This window comes from Balaenoptera musculus, chromosome 4, assembly GCF_009873245.2.
Source record: "Balaenoptera musculus isolate JJ_BM4_2016_0621 chromosome 4, mBalMus1.pri.v3, whole genome shotgun sequence".
Taxonomy (NCBI): domain Eukaryota; kingdom Metazoa; phylum Chordata; class Mammalia; order Artiodactyla; family Balaenopteridae; genus Balaenoptera; species Balaenoptera musculus.
The window spans coordinates 63,622,781-63,650,465 of NC_045788.1; the positions used below are offsets into that span (position 1 = coordinate 63,622,781).

At 41.2% G+C, this 27,685-nt stretch overlaps 1 protein-coding gene across 1 annotated transcript in view; it reads right to left on the bottom strand.

Annotated features, from left to right (window-relative positions):
* DGKG (diacylglycerol kinase gamma) overlaps positions 1-27,685 on the bottom strand; it is a 198,975-nt gene that overhangs the window by 117,245 nt on the left and 54,045 nt on the right. Inside the window, exons 4-7 of the mRNA XM_036851756.1 lie at positions 21,522-21,687; positions 20,881-20,943; positions 5,256-5,426; positions 1,907-1,956 (exon numbers count right to left, since the gene is read on the bottom strand). Coding sequence (XP_036707651.1) covers positions 1,907-1,956; positions 5,256-5,426; positions 20,881-20,943; positions 21,522-21,687 — 450 coding nt within the window. The remainder of the gene's footprint in view (positions 1-1,906; positions 1,957-5,255; positions 5,427-20,880; positions 20,944-21,521; positions 21,688-27,685) is intronic.

A 27,685-nucleotide genomic window follows, 5' to 3' on the forward strand; every position in this document is an offset into this window, starting at 1 on the left:
TGGGGGAGGGGAGAGAAGAGCAGAATCAGGTTTTGTATTGAAAATTTCCCTGGCAGATTAGAGATGCCTTGTGAGCGGGAGGGATGCCTTCTCTAACAGTCATCCCCAGTGGTGGAGCGGCTGTTTTAAGGTACCGGGTGAACTCTCCATTACTGGGAGTGTTCACAAAGAGGCTGGGCATCCAACTGCCAGGGGGTCTTGGTGGGAAGTTGAAAGAGAGAGAACTATTTTGAGACTCACTTCAGTCCACCAGTGTTACCTTCCAAATAGATCCAGAATTTAACCACTTCTTACCACCTGCAATGCTGCTACCCTGGTGCAAGTTACCATCATTTCTTGTCTTGCTTATTTTAATAGCCTCCTAAATGGTATCCCTGCTTGCATCCCTACAGTCTAAACTCAACGCAGCAGCTAGAGTGATCCTGTTAGGACCTAAGTCAATCATGTCACTCCTCTGCTCAGAATCTCCAATGGTTCTCTACCTCTCCAGAGTAAAAGAGAGAAAACCCTTTCAATCACCTGTAAGGCTTGATAATGCTTTGCAAACGCCCCATCCCTTCTCATTACTTCTCTGATCTCATCTCCTGTTACTCACTCCAACCTCATCTGTTCAGTCATCCTGTTCCACCCACTCCGGCCTCCTAGTTAATCTGCTAACATTCCGGGCATCCCTCAGGACCTCTGCACTTGCCTCTGCCTGGAAGGTGCTTCCCCGTGACTCACTCCCTTCACCTCCTTCAAGTGTCTGTTCAGATGTCCCCTCCACAGGGAGACCTTCCTTGGCTCCTCCAGCTAAAACTGCAGCTCCCTCCAATATTTCCTTTCCCTCCTTTATTTTCCCTCTAGCACACATCTCTATCTAACACATACTTGACTATGCTTTGCAGTGTGTGTGTTTGCACTAGAATGAAAGCATCATGAGGGCCTGGATCTTTGTCTGTTGGCTCACTGATACACCCCCCCAGTGCTTAGAACAGTAGCCTGACATATATGAGATACTCAGCCTGACATATATGAGATAATCAATATGTGTTGATCAAATGCTTGAGAGTCTGTGATTCTCTGGTGGTTCCCTCGCATAACCCAGCTCACGGAACTGCAATGTGGCTGCAGGGATCCCATAAACACACTCTGGGGTTGAGTGGGAACCGGGACGATGCAGTTGGTCTACTGGACTGGTTCCCTTTCTTCCTCCCTCTGCTCTGACTCAGCCCCGTGCACTTCAACCTCAGAGCCTTTCTGTTAATGAGTCCCATCTCGGACACTGCCAGTCATGAGGACAGGGCCTGTCTGATTCTCTTTGTCTTTTCTCCTCTCTGCCTTCTTCCTTTTCCATCCTTCTCCTCATTCTATGACCCCTGACCTGTCCCTGCCTCTTCCTGAGGGGAGGTGGGGATGAGACTCAGGCTTTCCCAGGTGTGGTGGGATGGGATCATGTGCTCAGAGCAGACAGAGCCAGATTCCTAGAGCTAGTGCCCTGGGGTATGAGAGGAAGGCAAGGGTGACGGCAAAGCACGCCAGCAGTTACCTGCCTTCCTCCTGTCTTCTTGCCCTGGTCTCGCTGCCTCTCCCCACCTCCTCTCCTCCACCCCTGGGCTTCAGCAGGAAATTACAGGGGGAATTTCAGAACCAGCTGGGAAGTTAAACTAGATGAGATACTAAAGCATCTCCCCAACCTGAGATTTTGCGATTTGAGCTTCTGGAATGAAAAAGCAAGTTGGAGTTCACTCTCCTCTGGGCGGGCTCTTTGGAAGTAGAAGGCGGGGGCCTCTAGTCATCTCTGCAGCTCATATTGAGACACTGCTATTCCTATGAAGATGGAGCTGAGAGTGTTCGGCCTCTCCCTTCACCTGTTCCCCTCTCCCCCACCTTTCTTGGATCTTGGAGGGATATTTGGAGAGCTTACCGCTTGGTCCAGGAGACCATTCTCATCCGAATCATAGAGACGAAACATGACTGCAAGAAACACAGAGGTGAGGCTTGAGATGTCCTCTGGGTACCAGGGATGGGCTGAGACTTTGCTGCTGAGAGGTTTTAGATCAGTTCTGACCATCACTGGAGTGAAGTCCGTTGCAGCCAGCTCACCCACCCTCCAAGGCACAGAGTCTGACCTTCCTTACAGTGGGAAGAGGGAGAAGAACCAAGCCATCTGGCTTCTGGGACTGTCTAAGCAATAACTCTGCAGCTGATGAGGTCTGGGTCATAAGCGTGATTCCCTGTAGAGCATTCACACCTCTCAGCATCACGGGAACACAACTCAGAGCAGATGCCCCGCTGGTGGTGGGGCAGAGGCACCACAGTTATAGACGGGACACTGCTTCTACTGCACACAGAAAGGGTGTGGAGTTAGGCAGGTTCAGACCTTGGCCCTGTCCTACCACCTCTAGGGCATCACATAAGTCATTTAGCTTCTTTAGACTCAATTTCTTTATCTGTAAGATGGAGATTATAATAGTTTCTTTATCCTAAGTTTTTTTCAAATGAAGATTAATATGTCAGTGATATGCTAAATCTATAGCACTTGGAATGTAGAGAGCACGCAACAGATGTTATTTATTTTTATTTTCTTTCATTAATGAATATTTATATATGGCATTTAATATGTACAACGTACCATCCTATGCACCTTATCATTATTACTTATTCAATCCTCAATAATGCTACGAAGTAGTTATTATTATAGAAGCTATTATATTTCTTTTTCTAAAATGTCTACACGCAATTCAGAAACATCCTCTACCATGCTCTAGCTGTAGAGAGGTGATGGAAGATAAAGATTTGGGAGTGAATTTTGGGCAAAGGACTAAATGTTCATTTATGGGATTTGGAAACTTGCCATATCATTCATCTAAAAGGTAGAGATCCTGTCTGTGGTCTCAGAAGTAAGCAGGGTGGGGAGCAGAGCTGAATACATCTTCATTTCCCTCCCATCCTTTAAAACCCTTCATCATGCCTGTGTTCTCTGTGGCTGACCCTTCCCTTGTGTAACTGCTCTGGACCTCTTGGGATGTACCCACAGGGTCACAGCACTCCTGTTCATTTGCCCTTGTGTTGTCACTTCCTTCTACGTGTTTTATGTCTCTGTACCCTGTGTTGTTTATTCAGTGGTGTCTCTGGTTGGAGTTTAAGTTATTTAAAAGTCATGGGCTTCCGATTCTTTGTGACTCCTCCAAGTGTCCTGGTCAGAGACACTCTGGGCCCAGGTGGCTCTAACATGGAGCCCTCTTTGGTCCCACTGTGCATGAGGAGTAGAATGAGAAAGTGTGAGCAAGCATCCTATTTTTTAGCAGCATGGCATTGGGCAAGTCATTTAACTTTTCCATGCTTTCTTACATATAAAGGGAGAACAATCATGTCAACCGTCTAGGGTTACTGTGAGGTTAAAATGAGAAAATGCATTTAAAGTGCTTAGCAAAAATAAGGTGTTCAGTGATGAGTTATTATTGTTATTACATTGATGATGGGTGGGATTTCAGGCTATCATTTCCAAAAAAAAAAATACATGCTTGGTTATTTAGAAAAAAACCTTAACTTGGTTTCAATCACTAAAATCAGAGATGATTTGAATTTATTTAATTTAATTTTTTAAAAAAAGAAAACTTTATAGGACAAATGACCAAGTTTCTGCAACAAAAAACTGTAGGGAAAAAAATAAGCAAAAGATTAAGAGAGACTAAAGAGACGTAGTAACAAATAGCAATGTATGGACCTTACTTGGATCCCAATTCAAACAAACAGTGCTTGAATTGTTCCCCAAGTAAGGGAAAATAATGAATACTGACTGAATATTTGATAATAGTAAGGAATTGTTTTCTTTAGATGTGATTGTGGTGTTGTGGTTATATTTAAGAAAAAGTTATATTATTTTAGAGGTACATACTGAGATATTTACAGATGAAATAATATGATGTCTGGAATTTGCTTCAAAATAATCTGGGGCAGAAGAAATAAGTGGGAGGTATAAATAAAACACGACTGACCACAAGCTGGTAATTGTTGAAGGTGGTTGATGGGCACACGGAAGTTCTTTGTAGTCTCTACTTTTATCTGTGTTTGAAATTTTCTGTAATAAAAAGCTTTTAGAAATACAGTTTCTTTTCATTACCATTACAGGACTCAGTCTGAGAGGCACTAATACGAGGAATTTGCCACATTTGCTCCTCTCTGGTAGTTATGAACAAATATAATGCCTGAAACTCAAAATCCAACTGAATGTGGGAAATAATTTGACATTTCCCTTTTAACATCAGTCAGAAGAAACAGAAATCTGGTACATTTGCTTCCAAATTAGCATTAAGACTTGTAACTGTTAACTCTTCAAACCTATGGGGGAGGTTTTAAGCTGGCTAAGAGAGCAAACTGTTTCATTCTGTTTTGGGCAAGGGTTAACCTTTGCCAGACTTTTCCTAATGCTTAAGTTTCATTGACTAGTCCGATTATTAACTGGAATTTTGACTTTTGCTATAATGTGTATGCTTTTCCCTCAGTGTCTACTAAGATCCCAAGAGATGCCAAAACAATATATATTTTTAACAAGGTCCTACCTGTTATCTGTTTCAAAGTTTGCCTGTAGGCTCGCAAAGGTCAGCGAGACCGTCCCCAGAGTGAGTCATCTGCCAGACTGCAGGCTGCTTCAGCCACTGTGGGCTTTCCTTTCTGCCCCCAGCTATTATTCTCCTTCTGAAGACATGTTTTTGAAACCAAGCTCAACTCCCTTAATTAACTAGCCCTCTTTCTCAAGAGGCCAAAACACTTGGGGTGGGGGCGGGTGAAGACATGGAAATAAGCTATAACAAGATAGAGGCTGATTAGATCTCAAGAAAAAAAGAGTTCTTCATAGTTAAAGAGTTGCTTGGGCATCGAATAGGGGAAGGAAGATAGATGTTGAAAATCTTCCCTTGAAAAATCTTCTAAGAGGAGGCAGCAGCTTTCTGATTGGAGGCTTTCAGGAGATCCTGCCAGCAAAGGAAGGGAGTCTTCACCCTTTGCAGAGACCCCTTACCTTTCCAGATCTTGGTTCTCAATACCAAGGTCTCAAATGCACCTTCCACCCTATACAACTGGTACTGTGTTCCAGGGCAGATTCTAGGAAATATTCATGTCACTGCTGGTGACAGGGCAGAAAAGCTCCCCCAGGGAGGCAGGACCCATCCCCAGGATCCCAGATCAACCTCCAGCCTGTTTAGAACAATAAACAGGACACTAGCTCTTCCTCTAGGAAAAAGTCGAAGCCCCTTGACAGGGTGCATACTTACATTCTAGCTTATCCTGAGGTCTCCCAGTTTCCAGCAAGGACAGGTAACACATGACATCCTTCAGGTACACTATGGGGGATTCTGAGCCTGAAGACTGAGCAGCATGGTTTCCCAGGGGGGTCGCAGATACTTGGTCTTTAGTTGGCACTTGCTTCTCAGTGATCTTTGATTCTGTGACAGGCAAGAGGAAAGCATCCAAGGACACAATGTTTAGTAAACATGAAACCCTTTGTTGCCCCATTCTTTTCACGGTAGAGACACGAATTTTATGAGTGTCTTCAAAAGCATGGATTACATAGATATGATCAAATCAGTGGCCATAGAAATCCAGTTTGTAGGGTTCATACTTTCTGAATGAACCCCATTCTGACCCTTTCAAGAGTCTATAGCCTTATAAGAAATTCACCAATGCTCTGGGAATTTTAAGAAAAGATGATAGTGATTTTTAGTAATATCAATAGCCAACAAGTAAATGTCATTTAGCCTAATTTTGGGGGGAACACACCCAATTTGTAGAGGTAATTTTGTCTGGGATTCCAAAAGTCCAGACTATTGGTTATTTACCAACATACTGTTTTACAATTTTCTTCTCAAATGCATTTAAAGATAAATAAAAAGATGAAAGTTCGAAAGAGAAAACTGGGATTGACAACTAATTTCCAGAAACTAGGAAGAATTGTGACTTACTGAAAGCCTAATCAGTTGCATAAGGAAAGTATAGAGAGTGGCTTATCATACCACAGGAATAGAGTGAGTCTTCCCTCTGAAATTTTCCTTCTCATAGGTAGGAAGACTGTCTCTTTGCCCTCTGGTTAAGAAATATGATGCTATTACTAACCAGAAAACCAGGCACCAATATTTTACGTGTGAATCATACTCTTTTGAGGCACTTTAAGGGCTATCTCTTTTTCCCCAGCCTCTTTATATCCATATCTCAATATCAAATAAGAGGATGCAACTCAGAGAAAACACAGGAAACAGTAAAAGGAAGACTGGCAGTGGAAAATCTAACCCAAGTGTTGTACCACCAAATAGTAGAGTGCTGAAGGCACAGGCAGAGGGAGAGATAGCCTTGCTGGTACTGCCTGCTGGGGAAAGCAATGCCACCAGTACACTCTCTATTCAGAGAACCAAAGTGCCAAGCAATGGCAAACAGTTCAGCTCAGGACAAGAGAGCTGTGCTAGATGAAAGCCTACCAGGTCCTAGGGGTTAGGCTGTGGTTTGAGAAGGGAGTTAGCCATCACCCAGATGGACAGTGGGTGAGACCAAAGGCCACTGACATACTCTGTATGTTACAAAGGGTCCTGTGAAGAGACCAAGATGGGACCCATGAAACAGAGTTGCAAAACAAGGAAAGGAAGCTTCATCATGAAGTCTCAGAGGACAAGATATCTGGAAATAATTTCCTATCGGACAAGACCCTCGGTAGGTTGCAAGAAGGTGTAACCTCTATTAAACAGGAGCAGAAAGCCTCAGGGGTGAGCAAGTTAAGATGAAAACACAATAGGATGAGATAACAAGGATAGTGAGGTAGGGGAAAACTGCCATGAAATTACATATGCAACAGAAGTATTAAAATCATCACTGAGGGAAAAGTTAGGGAAAAACTTAACTTAATAATGTATAAGACAAAGGTGAAAAATTCTGTGTATAGGGTAGCCCATTATGCCCCAAGTTACTGTTATATCTTCAAATTATTCATCCATTAAAACACTATTAGAAAGACTTCTATGCTGACTAAACTGGAATAAGAGGGACCAGATTTACCCTCCTAGTGATGCAACTAAAAAAACTGGACAAAAGATATGAAACAATGGTCCATAGGACATTGCATATGGCCAACACCAAAGGGCAATCCCAAGAGATGGGAAACAAATGAGGTGATCCCTACAAATGCCACATCTTACTGACTGGAAAGAGTTTCTAGGCTGTGGCACAGGGAGGGGAAACCCAGGCAGATCCTGGAAGTCTCTCTGAGTTGCAGAGATGGAGCTGGGAATCTGGGGAGCCCAAGGTGACTGGAGTTCACAGAGCAGAGCACTGAAGAGGAGGGAGCTGCACAGAGGGAACTCCAGCTGGCTCTGCAGAAGGTCCCTTTGAGTAATCAGCAGAGAGTTCCCTCAATTATTCATCTGAGTAGTGATTAGCACAGATGTGTGAGGAAACTACCTGAGGCTGGGGAAGGAATCAGGATGAGAGGGAACAATCCCTGGAAGGCATAGAGAACTAGGCATAGTGTCTATTCCCAGCAATCAGAGTAGAAAACTCCCATAATTCATGAATCATTGAGTAGAGTACTTAGAGAGTTTTGCCTTGCTAACTGGGCAAAATTAGCCCTAGAAAAAATGCCTCCCTGGTCCTACCTAACAAAAGCTTGACCCAAAAAGGTCAACCTACCACCAAACCAGCTTTACAACAAATGCTAAAGGAACTTCTCTAGGCAGGAAACAGAAGAGAAGGAAAAGACCTACAATAACAAACCCAAAACAATTAAGAAAATGGTAATAGGAACATATATATTGATAATTACCTTAAATGTAAATGGATTAAATGCTCCAACCAAAAGACATAGACTGGCTGAAGGGATACAAAAGCAAGACCCATATATATGCTATCTGCAAGAGACCCACTTCAGACCTAGGGACACATACAGACTGAAAGTGAGGGGATGGAAAAAGATATTCCATGCAAATGGAAATCAAAAGAAAGCTGGAGTAGCAATTCTCATATCAGACAAAATAGACTTTAAAATAAAGACTATTACAAGAGAGAAAGAAGGACACTACATAACAATCAAGGGATCAATCCAAGAAGAAGATATAACAATTGTAAATATTTATGAACCCAACATAGGAGCACCTCAATATATAAGGCAAATGCTAACAGCCATAAAAGGGGAAATCGACAGTAACACAATCATTGTAGGGGACTTAAACACCTCACTTTCACCAATGGACAGATCAACCAAGATGAAAATAAATAAGGAAACACAGCTTTAAATGATACATTAAACAAGATGGACTTAATTGATATTTATAGGACATTCCATCCAAAAACAACAGAATACACGTTCTTCTCAAGTGCTCATGGAACATTCTCCAGGATAGATCATATCTTGGGTCACAAATCAAGCCTTGGTAAATTTAAGAAAACTGAAATCGTATCAAGTACCTTTTCCAACCACAACACTATGAGACTAGATATCAATTACAGGAAAAAAACTGTAAAAAATACAAACACATGGATGTTAAACAATATGCTACTAAGTAACCAAGAGATCACTGAAGAAATCAAAGAGGAAATCAAAAAATACCTAGAAACAAATGACAATGAAAACACGATGGCCCAAAACGTATGGGATGCAGCAAAAGCAGTTCTAAGAGGGAAGTTTATAGCAATACAATCCTACCTCAAGAAACAAGAAAAATCTCAAGTAAACAACCTAATCTTACACCTAAAGCAATTAGAGAAAGAAGAACAAAAAACCCCCAAAGTTAGCAGAAGGAAAGAAATCATAAAGATCAGATCAGAAATAAATGAAAAAGAAATGAAGGAAACAATAGCAAAGATCAATAAAACTAAAAGGTGGTTCTTTGAGAAGATAAACAAAATTGATAAACCATTAGCCAGACTTATCAAGAAAAAAAGGGAGAAGACTCAAATCAACAGAATTAGAAATGAAAAAGGAGAAGTAACAACTGACACTGCAGAAATACAAAGGATCATGAGAGATTACTATAAGCAACTATATGCCAATAAAATGGACAACCTAGAAGAAATGGACAAATTCTTAGAAAAGCAGAACTTTCAGAGACTGAACCAGAAGAAATAGAAAATATAAACAGACCAATGACAAGCACTGAAATTGAAACTGTGATTAAAAATCTTCCAACAAACAAAAGCCCAGGACCAGATGGCTTCACAGGCAAATTCTATCAAACATTTAGAGAAGAGCTAACACTTTCTCAAACTCTTCCAAATTATAGCAGAGGGAGGAACACTCCCAAACTCATTCTATGAGGCCACCATCACCCTGATACCAAAACCAAACAAAGATATCACAAAAAAAGAAAACTACAGGCCAATATCACTGATGAACATAGATGCAAAAATCCTCAACAAAATACTAGCAAACAGAATCCAACAGCACATTAAAAGGATCACACACCATGATCAAGTGGGGTTCATCCCAGGAATGCAAGGATTCTTCAATATATGCAAATCACTCAATGTGATACACCATATTAACAAATTAAAGAATAAAAACCATATGATCATCTCAATGGATGCAGAAAAATCTTTCGACAAAATTCAACATCCATTTATGATAAAAACTCTCCAGAAAGTAGGCATAGAGGGAACTTACCTCAACGTAATAAAGGCCATATATGACAAACCCACAGCCAACATTGTTCTCAATGGTGAAAAACTGAAACCATTTCCACTAAGATCAGGAACAAGACAAGGTTGCCCACTCTCACCACTATTATGCAACATAGTTTTGGAAGTTTTAGCCACGGCATTCAGAGAAGAAAAAGAAATAAAAGGAATCCAAATCAGAAAAGAAGAAGTAAAGCTGTCACTGTTTGTAGATGACATGATACTATACATAGAGAATCCTAAAGATGCCACCAGAAAACTACTAGAGCTAATCAGTGAATTTGGTAAAGTAGCAGGATACAAAATTAATGCACAGAAATCTCTTGCATTCCTATACACGAATGATGAAAAATCTGAAAGAGAAATTAAGGAAACACTTCCATTTACCACTGCAATGAAAAGAATAAAATACCTAGGAATAAACCTACCTAAGGAGACAAAAGACCTGTATGCAGAAAACTATAAGACACTGATGAAAGAAATTAAAGATGATACAAACAGATGGAGAGATATACCATGTTCTTGGATTGGAAGAATCAACATTGTGAAAATGACTATACTACCCAAAGCAATCTACAGATTCAATGTAATCCCCATTAAACTACCAATGGCATTTTTCACAGAACTAGAACAAAAAATTTCACAATTTGTATGGAAACACAAAAGACCCCGAATAGCCAAAGCAATCTTGAGAAAGAAAAATGGAGCTGGAGGAATCAGGCTCCCTGACTTCAGACTATACTACAAAGCTACAGTAATCAAGACAGTATGGTACTGGCACAAAAACAGATCAACAAAAACAGATCAAATATAGATCAATGGAACAGGATAGAAAGCCCAGAGATCAACCCACGCACATATGGTCACCTTATCTTTGACAAAGGAGGCAAGAATATACAATGGAGAAAAGACAGCCTCTTCAATAAGTGGTGATGGGAAAACTGGACAACTATATGTAAAAGAATGAAATCAGAACACTTCCTAACACCATACACAAAAATAAACTCAAAATGGATTAAATACCTAAATATAAGGCCAGACACTATAAAACTCTTAGAGGAAAACAGAGGCAGAACACTCTATGACATAAATCACAGCAAGATACTTTTTGACCCACCTCCTAGAGAAATGGAAATAAAAACAAAAATAAAGAAATGGGACGTAATGAAACTTAAAAGTTTTTGCACAGCAAAGGAAACCATAAACAAGATGAAAAGACAACCCTCAGAATGGGAGAAAATATTTGTAAATGAAGCAACTGACAAAGGATTAATCTCCAAAATATACAAGCAGCTCATGCCACTCAATATCAAAAAAACAAACAACCCAATCCAAAAATGGGCAGAAGATCTAAATAGACATTTCTCCAGAGAAGGTATACAGATTGCCAACAAACACATGAAAGGATACTCCATATCACTAATCATTAGAGAAATGCAAATCAAAACTACAATGAGGTATCACCTCATACTGGTCAGAATAGCCATCGTCAAAAAATCTACAAACAATAAATGCTGGGGAGGGTGTGGAGAAAAGGGAACCCTCTTGCACTGTTGGTGGGAATGTAAATTGATACAGCCACTATGGAGAACAGTATGGAGGTTCCTTAAAAAACTAAAAATAGAACTACCATATGACCCAACGATCCCACTACTGGGCATATACCCTGAGAAAACCATAATTCAAAAAGAGTCATGTACCACAATGTTCATTGCAGCACTATTTACAATAGGCAGGACATGGAAGCAGCCTAAGTGTCCACTGACAGATGAATGGATAAAGAAGATGCAGCACATATATACAATGGAATATTTCTCAGCCATAAAAAGAAACGAAATTGAGTTATTTGTAGTGAGGTGGATGGACCTAGAGACTGTCATACAGAGTGAAGTAAGTCAGAACGAGAAAAATAAATACTGTATGCTAACACATATATATGGAATCTAAAAAAAAAAAAAAAAAAAAAGGTCATGAAGAACCTAGGGGCAAGACGGGAATAAAGCTGCAGACCTACTAGAGAATGGACTTGAGGACATGGGGAGGGGGAAGGGTAAGCTGGGACAAAGTGAGAGAGTGGCATGGACATATATACACTACCAAACGGAAAATAGATAGCTAGTGGGAAGCAGCCGCATAGCACAGGGAGATCAGCTCGGTGCTTTGTGACCAGCTAGAAGGGTGGGATAGGGAAGGTGGGAGGGACGGAGACGCAAGAGGGAAGCGATATGGGGACATATGTATATGTATAACTGATTCACTTTGTTATAAAGCAGAAACTAACACACCATTGTAAAGCAATTATACTCCAGTAAAGATATTAAAAAATTAAAAAATAAAAAAGTAAAAAAAATTAAAATGACCCACGTTTGAAGTTAAAAAAAAAAAAAGGTTCTGAAGAACCTAGGGGCAGAACAGGAATAAAGACGAAGAAGTAGAGAATGGACTTGAGGACACGGGATGGGGGAAGGGTAAGCTGGGATGAAGTGAGAGACTCGCATGGACATATATACACTACCAAATGTAAAATAGATAGCTAGTGGGAAGCAGCGCATAGCAGAGGGAGATCAGCTCGGTGCTTTGTGAACACCTAGAGGGGTGGGACAGGGCGGGTGGGAGGGAGATGCAATAGGGAGGGGATATGGGAATATATGTATACGTACAGCTGATTCACTCTGTTATACAGCAGCAACAAACACAACAATGTAAAGCAATTATACTCCAATAAACGTGTTAAAAAAAAAAAAGAGGTCAAACTATTCCAAGTAAACCTAAGTGTATCCCAAAACAAAGCTCAAAAATATTTATAGGAATGCAAAAATATCTAGTACAAACAATGTAAAATTTTCAAAGTTTGGCATTCAATAAAATATTGCTACGTATGCAAAAAAGAAGAAAATGTGAACAACAGTAAGGAGAAAAATCAACTGAAATGGATCCAGAAATGATAGAGATGATATAATAGACAAAACGTTTAAAATAGTTATTATAACTCTATTCCATATATCTAAGTAGCTGGAAGAAAGATTGAACATGTTAAGTAGAGACATGAAAGATATTTAAAAATGCCCACATCAATTGTCAAGATATGATATACTAAATGAAAACTACAAATATACTGAGCGGGATTAATAGCAGATTAGATATTGCAGAAGAAAAGATTAGTGAATTTGAAGCATCGTTACAGAAACTATCCAAAAGACTACAAAAAAGAAAAAAAAAGAGTATCATACCGGTGAGCTGTTGGACAACTTCAAGTAGTCAAATAAACATGTAATTGGAATATCTGAAGAAGAGGAGAGTCAGGAACAGAAAAAAAATTAAAGAAATAATGGCTGACATTTTCTCAAATTTGTTGATATTTGATAAAAACTATGGAACCTCAGCTACAAGATGCTCAATGAACCCCAAACATAAGAAATATATATAAAACCATACCAAGGAACACCAAAATCAAATTGATTAAAATCAGTGATAAAAATCATAAAAGAGGCCAGAGAAAAAAAGACACCTGATATAGAGAGAAACACAGATAAGAATGACTATAGCTTTCTTACTGGAAACAAAGTATGCTAGTAGCCAGTGGAACAACATCTTTAAAGAACTAAAAGAAAAAAAAACCTGTCAAATTAGAATTCTTTACTCAGTGAAATGTCTTTAGAATTAAAAGGCTAAATAAAGAATTTTTCAAATGTACAAACCATATAGAGTTGTGTTACAAGAAATGGTAAAGGAAATCCTTTCACTAGAATTACACTATATGGAAACCTGGATTTATACACAAGAATGATGAGAATTGATAAATATAAATAGATAAATATAAAGAATATTTTTCTTATTAATTAAATCTTTTAAAAAGATAGTTAACTATGACAATAATAACATGCTGTGTGGTTTATAGCATGCAGAATTAAAATGTAGAAGTTAAAAGCACAAAGACCTGGATAAGAGAAATGGAGGTATGTTGTTGTAAATTTCTTATAGTATATGTAAAGTGAAATTCTGCTACTTGAAGGTAGACTGTGATAGTTAAAACAACTAAGATAAGAAAGGAGATAAAGTGAAATCATAAAAAAATTCAATTAACTTAAAAGAAGGCAGAAAAAGAGCAAAAGGGAAAAAAAGAACAGAAAAAAGAAAACAAATAGCAAGATGGTGGTTTTAAACCTAACTATATCAATTATCACAGTAAATGTAAATGTTCTAAAACTCTAACTAAAAGGCAGATATTGTCAGATTGGATTAAAAAATAAAACCCAACAACACGCTTCCTATAAGAAAGTCAATTTAAATATAAAGACACAAATACATTAAAAGTAAAACAATGAAAAAGGATATACCATGGCAACACTAGTTAACCAGAGTGGCTATATTAGTTATGAATATAATTATAATAAAGTAAATTTCAAAGCAAAGAATATTACTAGGGATAAACAGAGTCATTTCATAATGGTAAAGAGGTCAAGTCACTAAGACAACATAATACTCCTACTAAACATTTCTACCTCTAGGTCTTTACCCAAAAGGAATGAAAGCTCTCCGTACAAAGATTTGTATACGAATATTCACATTTTATTTTTAATAGCCAAAAACTGGAAACAACCCAAATGTCCATCAGTACATGAATGGATAAACAAATTGTGGACTATCTACCTGTATACTGAAATACTAATCAGTAATAAAAATATGTTAATTACTGATATATACAACAACATGCATGAATTTTTAAATTATTATGCTGAGTGAAAGAAGTGGAAAAGAGTACATACTGTATCAATCTATTCATATAAAATCTAGAAAATGCAATCTGGCCTATAGTGACAACAAGCAGATCAGTGGCTGTATGGAGATGGAGATGGGTGGGTAGGGAGGGTGGGAGAAAGGGATGATAAAGGAAACTTTTGAGGCTGATGAATATCTTCATTATATTGATATGGTGCTGATTTTATCAGTGTATACAGACATAAAAACTTATTAATTGTACATTTTAAACATGTACAATTCATTTTATGCCAATTGTACCTCAACAAAGCTGTTTTAAAACAAAATTGTCAAAAAAACCAAAAACCAAAAAACAAAATTGTCGTTATGTGCAGATAACATAATACTCTACATAGAGTACTCTAAAGACTTCATGCAAAAACTGTTAGAACTAATAAATGAATTCAGCAGGGTAGCAGGATACAAAATTAATATACAGAAATCTGTTGCATTTCTTTATACTAGCAATGAAATATCAGAAAAAATTTTAAAATCCTGTCTAAAATTGCATCAAAAAAAACCAAAAAACAAAAAACCTAGGAATAAACCTAACCAAGGAGGTGAGAACTATAAAACATTGATAAAGGAAGTTGAAAATGATTCAAAGAAATGGAATGATACCCTATGCTCTTGGATTGGAAGAATTAATATTGTTAAAATGGTCATACTACCCAAAGCAATCTATAGATTTAATGTGATCCTTATCCAACTACCCATGACATTTTTCACAGAACTAGAACAAATAATCCTAAAATTTATACGGAACCACAAAAGATCCAGAATTGCCAAAGCAATCCTGAGGAAAAAGAGCAGAGCTGGAGGCATAACCCTCCTGGATTTCAGATAATACTACAAAGCTACAGTAATCAAAACAGCATGGTATTTGCACAAAAACAGATATATAGATCAATGGAACAGAATAGAGAGCCCAGAAATAAACCCATACACTTGAGGTTAATTAATCTTTGACAAAGGAGAATATATAGTGGAGATAAGACAGTCTCTTCAGCAAGTGGTGTTGGGAAAGCTGGACAGCCACATGTAAACCAATAAAATTAGAAACACACCGTCACACCATACACAAAAGTAAACTCAAAATGGTTTAAAGACCTAAATATAAATATGACACCATAAAACTCCTAGAAGAGAACATAGGCAAAACATTATCTGACATAAATCATAGCAATATTTTCTTAGATCATTTTTCCGAGGCAAAAGAAGTGAAAGTGAAAATAAACAGATGGTACCTAATCAAACTTAAAAGCTTTTGCACAGCAAAGGAAACCATCAACAAAATGAAAAGATGACCTACAGAATGGGAGAAAATATTTGCAGATGATGCAACTGACAAGGGGTTAATATCCAAAATATACAAACAGCTCATAAAACTTAATGTAAAAAAACCCAATCAAAAAATGGACAGAAGACTTAAATAGACATTTCTCCAAAGAAGACATATAGATGGCCAACAGGCACACGAAAAGAAGCTCAACATCACTAATTATTAGAGAAATGCAAATCAAAATCACAATGAGGTATCACCTCACACCAGTCAGAATAGCCATCATTAAAAAGTCTACAAATAATAAACGCTAGAGAGTGTGTGGAGAAAAGGGAACCCTCCTACACTGTTGGTGGGAATGTAAGTTGGTGCAGCCACTATGGAAAACAGTATGGAGGTTCCTTAAAAAACTAAAACTAGAGCTACCATATGATACAGCAATCCCACTTCTGGGCAAAGAAGAAAACTCTAATTTGAAAAGATACATGCACCTCAATGTTCATAGCAACACTATTTACAATAGCCAAGACGTGGAAGCAACCTATGTGTCCATCGACAGATGAATGGATAGAAGATGTGTTGTATATATATATACAATGCACTATTATTCAGCCATTAAAAAGAATGAAATAATACTATTTGCAGCAACGTGGGTGGACCTAGAGAGTATCATACTAAGTGAAGTAAGTCAACAGAGAAAGACAAATATTACATGATATCACTCATTTGTGGAATCTAAAAAATAATACAAATGAATTTATTTATAAAACAGAAAACAAACTCACAGACATAGAAAACAAACTGATGGTTACCAAAGGGGAAAGGGAGTGGGGGGAGGAATAAATTAGGAGTATGGGATTAACAGATACATACTACCATATATAAAATAGATAAGCAACAACGATTTACTGTATAGCACAGGAAACTATATCCAGTATCTTGTAATAACCTATAATGGAAAATAATCTGAAAAAATATATACCTGAATCACTTTGCTGTACACCTGAAACTAACACAATATAATATATATATATATATATATATTTTAATATTTATTTATTTATTTGGTTGCATGGGTCTTAGTTGTGGCATGCGAACTCTTAGTGGCGGCATGCATGTGGGATCTACATCCCTGACCAGGGATCGAACCCGGGTCCCCTGAATTGGGAGCACGGAGTCTTAACCACTGCACCACCAGGGAAGTCCCTAACACAAAATTATAAATCAACTATACTTCAATTAAAAAAACATTATGACAGCCTTTTCCAAAGGTCCTTTGGTTACCAGAGCTTTGACTGGATCTTGAGCCATTGTTCTAGTCCTCATTGAGGTCTATTGTTCAGTCCAGCAGTCGAAATGCTGGGGCCCAGAGGGACTGAGTGGCACACAGTCCCCCCTGGTGTCCTACCTGCTCATGCTGCCTTACATGAAATACCCCTAACCCACACCCATCCGAGCACATCCCTCAGCGACTACCCTCTTCCAGAGCACAGAGGTTTTGCCCAGGTGCCACATCACATACACTTCTAAATGAGGGTTCTTGGGCAGAGCTGACTTGTTCCACCTTCTCTCTTAGTCTCTGCATTACTTCTTGCCTTTCAGTTGGGCTGTGTGGAAAGAGCACCAAGCTAGAGGCAGAAAACTGGGTTTGTGCTAAATGGTGTGTGATCTTGCACAAGAATGCTTATTCCCCACACCCAACCTCAGTTTTTTCATCTGTTAAAAGACAGACTTGCATTAAAATTGATGTTTACCAGAAGTTTTGAATGACATGAATAATGTTTGTGAATATAATGCTAAGTGAAAAACAAAGCTGGATCCAAAATTATATATATACAGTCTGATTCCAGTTCTGTAAAAAATTTATGGAAAAAACCCTACAAGGATACATATGTATAGGTGTGTGTGTGTGTGTGATCACATTGGTAGATTTAGGTGATTTTGTTGTTTCTTTAGTTTTTCTGTACTCTTCAGAAAATTTTTTATTGATACAATGTGTTACTGTTAAAACTGGAAAAAAAAAAAAAAAAAAAATGGAGGGACTTTCCTTGAGATTCCAATAGTCCAAGCTGCTGAACCATCTCAACAGCCTGAGGAACTAAATAAAAACCAGGGGAATGAAGTTCACATTGTTTATCCCATCTTTTCATGGGCATTCGGGGAAGGGTGATTTCAGCCCTTCCTGAGCTGACATCCTGACAATGACATGTTGCTCAAGGCTCTGAGCCGACCTCTGGACTCAGTGAAACTCCTGTCTGCTGTGCCTATGGACCCAACCATGCACCCACCTGGCTCTGGGAATGAATAACTTAAAGCGGGTTGTTCTAGATCTGAGCTTGGAGCTTGATCTGATAGGCATAAACAGCCATATCAAATGAGAATAGAGTTTCTTCTTCTTGGGCAACAGGAAAAGGGTGGAATTTTCAACAGATGGCCTGATTTAAGGTGATTCCAGAACTTGGCTCTTCCTTGTTGGCAGAGGCCCTGCTCTGTGGTGTCCACCTGTCCCTACATTCTTGTTTTTGGTGAATAGGGGCATCTAATTAAGACATTCATGGAAGGTGGCCCAACAGGAAAAGGATTTGCTACTTAACATCACAAGTTACAAAAGAGGATGAAAAAATGCTGTACACCTCCCTGGGCCAGCAGTCAGATAACTGCCCTTTCATGACTGGACCACAAGAGACTGATATTCTGCATGCACGGGAAAACAGTGCATGATAAATCACTTCTCCAGGAGCAAGTCTCTGGAAGTTGTTCTGAGACCCCAAATGATACAGATATTGCCAATAAACATGGTGGTCAAATAAGCCAGCCAACGTCTATTATCATCATTCATTATCTTTTCTCAAATATCACATAATGACAGGATACCCACTAAGTCCTTGTCTGGTACCTTGGAAACTTCAGCCACTGAAACAAACCCTGCCCAGACAATTTGGAACCTCAGGGAATGAAGTGTAACTTCTCTCAGGTTCCTCTTGAAGTTCCAGATACTTGGACTAAGAACATCTATGGGTAAAGAATCTGGGTAAAGAAAAAGATGCTTTTCTTTGATTTTTTTGCTGAGAGTTTAGAATAATCTCAAAGCTTCCAGTTTGAACCTTTTCTTTCTACCATGAGAATGATTTATGTCATAAAATGCCCTCTCTATTCCAAATAAGATTTAAGGCTTATTTATGACTTTAATCCATTTGACCAAGGGGCCCAAGACCTAGCACGCCTGGGTGAGATGCTGGGCAGAGGGGTGGGTGAGCTTATACTTTGCACAGTCTTGCCCTGCTGCTGTCCCTGAAGGCCTCAGTAAGGCACCAGTACTCTTAATCCTTGCTTTCTGGAGCTCTATGAGAAGTCTGGATTTTGCTGAGCTTATGGTCCAGAGGCAATTCTCCTTTCCCAACCATGTTCTTCTTTCCATTCAGAGTGAATTTTTGATCTCATCAGTCTTTCAGTTACACACTGAAAACTCTATAATCCTCTAGTTGCCCTTTTGGCAATGACTGGAAAAAAGATGAGAACTACATCTATCACCCACTCGAAGAAATTCTCTCATCCTAAGTCTCTGTTACAATTAGTTCTCATTCAGTTGTATTATCTCTTACCTATTCTGCCATGTGTGTATGTATGTATGTAATATATATTGAAAGATACAATAAAACTGCATCTTTATCCCCTGGGCACATCCCAAGAGCTGGAATTCACCAATGTGCATCAATCTTTTCCAAACAATAATGCAAAGGAAATAAGGTCTGTCTCTCTGAGTCTTTGTATGTGAAGCTCCAGGAGCAACCTGGGAGGGAGACAGTCCCTGAGAGTCCTTCCATGAGAAGACGATGCCCATCTGACACAACTGGAGACTGAGGGTGCAGACTGAAGGAGATCTTGGCAGACATGATGAGTTGAGAATAGGGTGTACTTCTGGAGGGTGGCCTGAATAATAATTGCTAATATTTACTGAACATTTACTCTGTTCCAGGCACTATACTAAGCATTTTACACACATAACTCACTTAACCTTTTTCACTTACTGTCATCTCATGTTACCGATGGGGAAACTGAGGCACAGAGACATTGTTCAAACATACCCAAGGTTTCAGAGCTAGGTGTTGTCAGAGCTGGGTGTCAAACCCAGGAAGTCTGTCTCTGAAGTCCGGATTCTTAACCAATATGCTTATTACCTGACCCAGCTTAGGTTGATAGTGTCCAGGAAATTTGTATTATATCTTAGAACAGAGGTCAAGGAGGATAATCTTTGTTCTTTCCAGTTTTACTAGGAGCTTCTGCACTTGGGACTGTGCCTGTCAATAGCCTGTCAACAGAGGAATGGCCTCCCATTGATAAATGTGCCGGGGAAGTTTCCACATCAGTCACGACCCAGGAGAGGGTGCATGGACAGCCAGGCATCATGACGGTGGCTCCACTGGGAATGCAGCCTTGATCATTCCACTAGGACCTAACCAAACTGGTGCCTTTACGTGGAGACAAACCTTAGTCCAGGCACCTCAAGAGAGACCACTGCTTCCTACCTTCGTGCAGGAAAGAGCAGCAGCTTGGAGGATGGACAATTCTGGGTTGACTCCCCAGCTCCTCAGCTCGCACAGTGGTATGTAATCTCCTAAAGCCTCAGCTCCTCAGCGTGTGACGTGGCATGACTACAAAGGCTAAGGTGAAACATGCAATAAAGCAGGTGCCTGGCAACCAGATCTTCAAAACAACATTAGCTGGCTTCCTCTTGCTCCTCTCAACTTGTTCAAACAAGTGCATGTAAATATCGTGGGAAATCAACCAGAGCACACTCTTACCCTCTTTCCCTAACCCCCTTCAGCCATTCACTGGTAGCGTCATCTCCACCTCAGCCCTACGGCCATTTCTTCCCATACGCTCTCTGTCTCTCTCTCTTTCTCTGCCCCCCGCTCCCCCCACGGTACACTTTCTCCTTTTCCCCTCTTTGGCTAGGCAGACCCGTCAGAAGTAAACATGTAATGAGCTGTCCGAAGTCCTGACCCGCCCTGTTTTGGGACAAATGAAGCAAGAACCTTCATCCAGCCTCAGAATCCCAACACATTTGAGTGTCAGGGGCCCCAGAGATGGAGGCAGACAAGATCTGCTCAAAGGCATACAATTACATGGAGACAAAACTGCTGGTTAGATTTTCCCCCTTCCCCAAGGATGAGGTACTGCCCACTCCTCCCCCAAAGACTTACCCATATCAGGGGCACAAGCCTCGTCTGCTTTGGCAGCATTATCTGCATTCTGTATGTTGGAATCTGGGGAATAAAAAGAAGATGTAGTGACCAGCCCATGCCCTCTAGGTTTTTAGAGAGGCAGGTAGGAGACTTTCCCACAAAGTCTGGATCACTTGGGTTATGCCCATGTCTCTGGTGTCAGCTGGGTTCATGCTCACTTATTGGGGTTGGTAGTGTCTCCCCCATTATAGCCCAAACTTCAGAAAGACAGTAACCACGACTTTCCCCTCCGGTGACTCTCCCAGGCTCGTCCCAGCCTGGGCACAAGAGCTGAATGTGCTCTCCAGGGACTGGCAGCTTTTGTGGGCGGCCCGCCCGCCCCTGCCATACATTAGGCTGTGCCTCCTCTTCTCCCCATCCTCTCCTCCGATCCTGAGTAGCAGGAATTATGCCCTCTTTATTTCTCTTAGTGAGAGATCCATCAGACAGGGCTTCCTGAAAGGGTAGGAGTCTTGGTCCCCTGGTCTCCGCTCCCCCCTCTTCTCCATAGGGAAGTTACCAGGCACAGAGGACGATCTAGGAGTGCAGGCTGAACCTGTGGCAAGTGGGTTAGTGCTGCAAAATCTCCCTTCCATCTTGGGGAATGCTGGTCCATGTACCTGGGCCACTGGCTTCGCTGTTGCTGGCCCCCTCCTTTGGGTGGTCCGGGGTCTCCTGTCTGGGCTTCTGGCTGAAGGCCAGGAAGAGGTGTGTGCTCAGTGGCTGTGGAAGGTCCACCTCCAGGTACGCCCTCATGAACAGCCTGAAGACGTCGTAGCTAATAGGCTGAGAAGGGATAAAGAGGGAAAAGTCAGTGGAGAGAAGTGAAGAGGCAGAGGGCGGGAGAGAAGAAGAAAGAATGGGGGAGCTGGCAATGGCAAGGGAAGCAGAAGGGAGTGGAGTGATTGGTGGGGGCAGGAATGAAAAGGCCTGGGAGTTGATAGAGGGTGACAAGCATAGGGAGCGGGGGTAGGACGTGAGGAAGAGAAAATGCTGGTGGTTGTGTGTTGGGGCTTGGTGGGCCATGGAACCATGGGAGGCTTTCGTAACAAGACATGTCTAAGTTTAGGAAGAAAAGGGGGTGCTGAAGACTGAGCACTGGGAGTGAGGGCTCTGCCTGAGTCGGGGACCACATGAGGGTCTTGTCTCTAATGAGCAGGACTAGGTCAGTGCCCTGGAATCCTAGGTAAGATGAAGAAGAATGGTAGGGAGAGGGAGGTGGGGAGGACAAGACAGGGGTATGGGATTAAGAGATACAAACTACTATGTATAAAATAAAAAGCAACAAGGATATATTGTACGGCACAGAGGAATATAGCCATCACTCTGTAATAACTTTAAATGGAGTGTAATCTATAAAAATATTGAATCACTATGCTGTATACCTCAAACCAATATAATATCATAAATCAACTGTATCGCAATAAAAAAAAAGATGAAGAAGGATGTAGTTGAAAACACAATGGAAAGAAATCGCTCTTCTGCGGTATGTCAATTTTCTGCTTATGCCATGAGGGATGTGATTCCTGAGGATTCAGGTCTCAGAAAATAAAAAAGAACAGGCTCCATCTTTCATTACTTTCATAACTGACCTTCTTTGGACAACCCTCAAGATAACAGGGCAGGGTGTGTGTCTGGCTCGACTGCTCTCAAACCATGTCCTTGTGAAGGTTTCAGGCACTAGGAGAGAAGAGCAGGAAGCCAAGGACAGAAGGTAAAAACCAAGAAACAAAGCCAAAACCTCTCCCTGCTGTATGTCGCCCAGTGCTGCCTGGCTTCTGGTCCCAGGTTGGGAGAACTGTGCCAGAAAGGGCTGCTGCACTCAGCAAACACTCGGCAACAACAGTGAGCAGTGAGTCATCACTGGCTTGTGCTTTGATGGCATCAGATTCTTCATCAAATCAGCAGATGCTCCTGGAAATCATCTGAGGAAGCACTCCTCCAAGATCTGCTGTGCAGGCTTTTGTGAATAATAGCGATAAAATCCCTTTTTGGGAGCCTACTTGGCTCTCTCTGAAAATGTTGGTAGCATTTAACCCCTTGTCTCTTCTGGAAGATCTGGGAGCCTTCCCAGAACCAGAGTTGGCTGGCACGTGCACGATCAGGTTTTGGATACAAAGTCCTGGTCCTTAAAACAAGCAATGCCCTCTGGACCCCACCAGGAGGGAGCTTGCAAGGCAGTTTCTCCTTAGCCCCAGGCTGGGCTATTTAAACATCTCTTTAGCAGAGTGAAGGAAGCCTGATTCAGTTGGACAGAGGATAATGAAGGCTCATTACCAGATGAAGGCATCTCTAAGCAAATGGTGGACTCACATTTCTTGTGACAGCCACCAATCTCTATCTCTCTGCCTTTCCTGCCCCAGAATCTCTGTCTCTCTCTCTTGTACTCTTTCTGTCCCTCTCTGTCTTCACTGCCTCAACACCTCAGAATGCCCCTTCCACACACATCCTCTTTTTCCCAGTACACATCAGCAAAATCTTTTCCTCCCACTTTCCCAGTGGAACCCACCATGACCTGCAATTCCACCCTCCCTGCCTCTGATGGCATTTCCCAGCACCTGCTTGTCTACCTGCAAGCACGTTCAGGTCACTCTTCCAAAGAAACTGCTGGCTGCTCGAGCTACTAGCCTGTGCTTCTTCCCTTCCCCTTCACACTTCTCCTCACCTCCTTAATCCATTCAATTTGGATTCTAGCGCATCACCTCTGAATCTGCTCTCTTGAAGGTCACAAATTCAATGGTCTTTTTTTTAGATCTTCTCATCTTTATTATTAATTTATTTTAAAAGGCTCTTTTTGCATCGTCCTTTCCTTTGCACTATTTTAATCGACAAGTACTGTTTTACAATATAGTTTTGAGTTCCAAAATGTTGTTAATTTTTTTTCTGGTTGGCCTCAAATTGAAAACTATCAGCATATTTCTGGAAAACAGTGTATACTAAATGATTTAACAAAAAAGGAAATTCAGTTAAACAAAATCTTACATAATGCTCTTAAAAAACCAAAGCTGAAAGATCTTCAAACAAGATCAGCGTGAGATTCAGGAGACCTCGTGGCTGGTCTGAGGTCCACCACATTTTCCTCCTTTTTTGAACCTCAGGTTTTTCTTTAGCAAACTGTGAATGCTGGACCAGAAGATCTCAAGTTCTAAACTTCCATTGGATTCTTCCTTAAACCAGTTCCTCTTCCTGACCCTACAGTTTCTGTTCATGTCAATGGCAGCATTATCCTCCAAATATTCCAGGCTCAGCTTGAACTCCCAGTTGTCTGAGATCAATTCTTGTCCCTTCCTTCTTTCCACTGTTCTTTCGCAACGTCTGTCATGTCCAGGTCTTTTCTGTATCCATTGCTCGTCGGCCCCACCCTGACAAGGCGGCTGTTGAAGTCCCCCATGCTCCTGGTTTTCGACTCGTGTTTCATGTGTCCTATCTGTACAACTGCAACGCCCCTCAAAGGCTTCCAGGCCTCCACCTCCATCTGTTAGTCCTCTCATCTTTTCCATCCTTGCCAAGGTGATCTTCCCAAAGCGCAACTCGGATCAGACTCCTTCCCAACTCAAAAACTTTCCATGGCTTCTAATTGCTCATGGGAGAGTTGAGATCACTTGTCTCCAAACTTTTAAAATCATGCGCCCTTCTGTAAGATTTTCAAGCATACATTGCCATTTATCTTTACTTATACATTATATATATGTACTACTGTGCTCCGCTACGATACATTATAAAAGACACACAAAGAAATTAGAAAATGGAAATTAGATGAGATAAAAATCAATGTAAATAGAAGGTCTAATATGCAGGGTTCCTACAGTCCAGTGGATCATCCTGTGCACTCCCTGAGTCCTTTGGGATTCACAGCCCTGCCATAATCCCCCTCCAACCTAGATCTGTAGCTACTTCAAGTTCAGAGACCATTCTGGTCTTTTCTCCTACTATTCTCTGTGTGTACCTTCACATTCTGCCCACACTGATCTCTGTGTTCTTTCCTGGCCAAGCTTCCATGTGCTTACATGAATTGCTTCCTTCTCTACCTGTTAAAATTCCAGCTATCCTTTATGGCCCAACTCAGATGCCACCTCTTCCAGGAAGCCTGGTATGATCTCTTGTGCCTGAATTGCTATACATTTCCACCTTGGTTCCTGACTTGGGACACTCATATCTGCTGCCCTCGCAATATACAGTTGTTCATGACATACACACCTTAGTTCCTCGACTAGATCTAGGGCTCCTGGAAGGTAGGGAAATGTCTTATTTCATCTTTGTATCCTCCACACCACCTATCACGGTATTTCCTGATAGGTATTTTAATGGACGTTGGGTTTCTAGTTGGTACATTTGGCTGTCATCAATCATTGTGGGATCTGTTCAGTCAACATATATGTACTGAGTCTCCCAGGTACAAGACACAGTGCTGGGCACCACTGGAGAACACACCAGTGAATCAGGCATGAGTCTATACCTTTAAGAGACTCAGTGGGAAAGGCATTGAAATAATTCTAATACAGGGTCAACAGTGGTGAGTGTCACAGCAGAAGAACTGACAAACTATTATGAGAACTTAGAAAACAATGATGATTGAACACATGTCCAACCATTTATGGCCCTATCCTGGGGAACAAAATGGCATAAAATAAGCCCAGAAACACAGAGCATTCATGTCAGAAGAGCTCAGAGTAGACTAGATCTCCTTACATCACGGAGACTCTGAAATTTTACTGATTTGCCCCAGCCAGCTAGCAGCAAAGCGAAACCAGAAGCCCGATCGTCTGACTCCTAGTCCAGTGTTCCTGCTCTAGTATCTGATCTGTCCCAGGCCCTGGTGCTGACATCGTGTTCCCTGCCATTCCCTCTAAGCACCCCAAGTTCAGTAGGCAAGGAAATGTGCCTGAGGGCCACTCTCAAAGTGATATCTGGATTGCAAAGGAGTAAGTTCTTTATGAGCACAGGCCAGTCTCAGGGTAGCTGCTTGGTACATGTGTGATGGGTAGGGAGTGGCTCGTACTCTGCCCAAACCAGATAAACAACCACTATGTAGCACGCTGACAATTCTCAGAGCCCTGAGTAACATCTTAGACACTGCCATTGTTCAGACATTTTTTCTTTTTCCCCAGAAACTGCAACTTTCATGTGGAAACTAGCTAGGCAATTGTTAATTCTTCCACAGGTCAAAGAAGGAAGGAGAACTAGATGGAGAGTTTATTGAGCATTGTACATACGTGATCTTACTTAAGCCTCAAAACAACAGTGTGACGTGGTACTATTACTGCCATTTTGTGGATGAAAAAAATTTTGAGAACATAAATAACTTGCTCAAGTCATAAAGCAAGTGGCAGAGCTATGCTTTGTGCTAAGGTGTGTCTGAGTCTAAGATCATGGTGATACCAGGCCCCCTACCTTTTTGGCTGCACTGTTTCCGTCTGCTTTCTGGCCATCTTCAGCTGTGCTCTGTTCTCCAGAGAATCACTCGGTGCCGGTGGGCAAGGGCACGCTTGTCATGGCCAGATGCAGCCCTGCCACTCTGTAAACTTTTATTCCCAGCCACCCTTTCCTAGCAACCTGCCCCTTCCCACAGCTAACTCATTTCTCGTTGAGACATTTTAGCAGCAGTAAACCATCAAACTCAAGAGAATTTAAACCCTTGTTGTTTCTGAACCCCGTGCTGGGACATTATACCTACTTGAAGCCAGCCACATGGTGAGAGAGAAAGAAATCAGAGTGACGGAGCTCCCCAAGGACATGGCAATGGCAGGGTATAAAAAGCGGGGGCCAGCCTGATGGAGGCGGGGGCCTGCTTCTGAAAGCTCCTACGGCCTTCACACCCTCGGTAGCCCTGACCAAACTGTTCCCCTCCCACTCTCGTCAGCTTCAGGGCGGACAGGCTGAGGAGCAGCCCCCGCCAGTCTTTGTTCCTGTGTTTTGGGAGGTGGGGGTGGGGACTGGGGGGCTGCAAGTTCTTTGCTGGCTTTGGCATCATTTCCACATGGTTCCTCCTCAGGAATGTTCTTTGAAAGGGTGCGTTCTCAATCTGGCTCCTGTTCTGGTACCCATCCTCCTGCTTCATTCTCAGGTGATCAGTGCATTTTATTCAAAGCACCTCTCAGGTGTACCTCGAGGGTGTGGGCTCTGTTGATTCACTTCCAGGGCCCAGAAGAGAAGGAGCTAACTCAAGGTTCGTTGAAAGGATGACAATATGAATAAATAAGCGGCCAGCCTCCTTCCAAGTTTGTCCTGCTTATCAGTTGCTTTTCTGCTATTAGCCCTCATAAAAGGACCCGGGCCCAGGGAAAAGGGAGTTGAGCTTAAAACATTTTGGGGAAAGGTAATAGAAGGGTAATAATAATGGGCACTATTTTTAAGTGTCCTTAAAGTGCTAGACATTTTGCAAAAAGCATCTTATTTAATTCACTCATCTGAAAACTTCAAGGTCTTTCTTTTTGGTTGTTTTATATATTCAGTTCACGGAAGAGGAAACTGAGGCTCAGAGAGGTGAAATATTCAAAGCCACATTGCTGGTTCTCAGCAAAGCTAGGGGTCTAACCTAAGAGCATAACCTCCAGGGTCATGGCTCTTAAACTTGGCCTTGTCAGTAGGAAGTAAGTTCTGGAGGGGAGGAACTATGCTTCCTCATCTTCATATCTTCTACGGCATTCAGCACAGTGCCTGGATGCTCAAGAAACATTAGATGAGCTGAATTTGAAAGTAGGGGAGGTCTTGCATGCATTTATTCATTCAACAAATGTTTGTTGAGTGCCTGCTATGAGCCAGATACTCTTCTGGGCACTGGGGA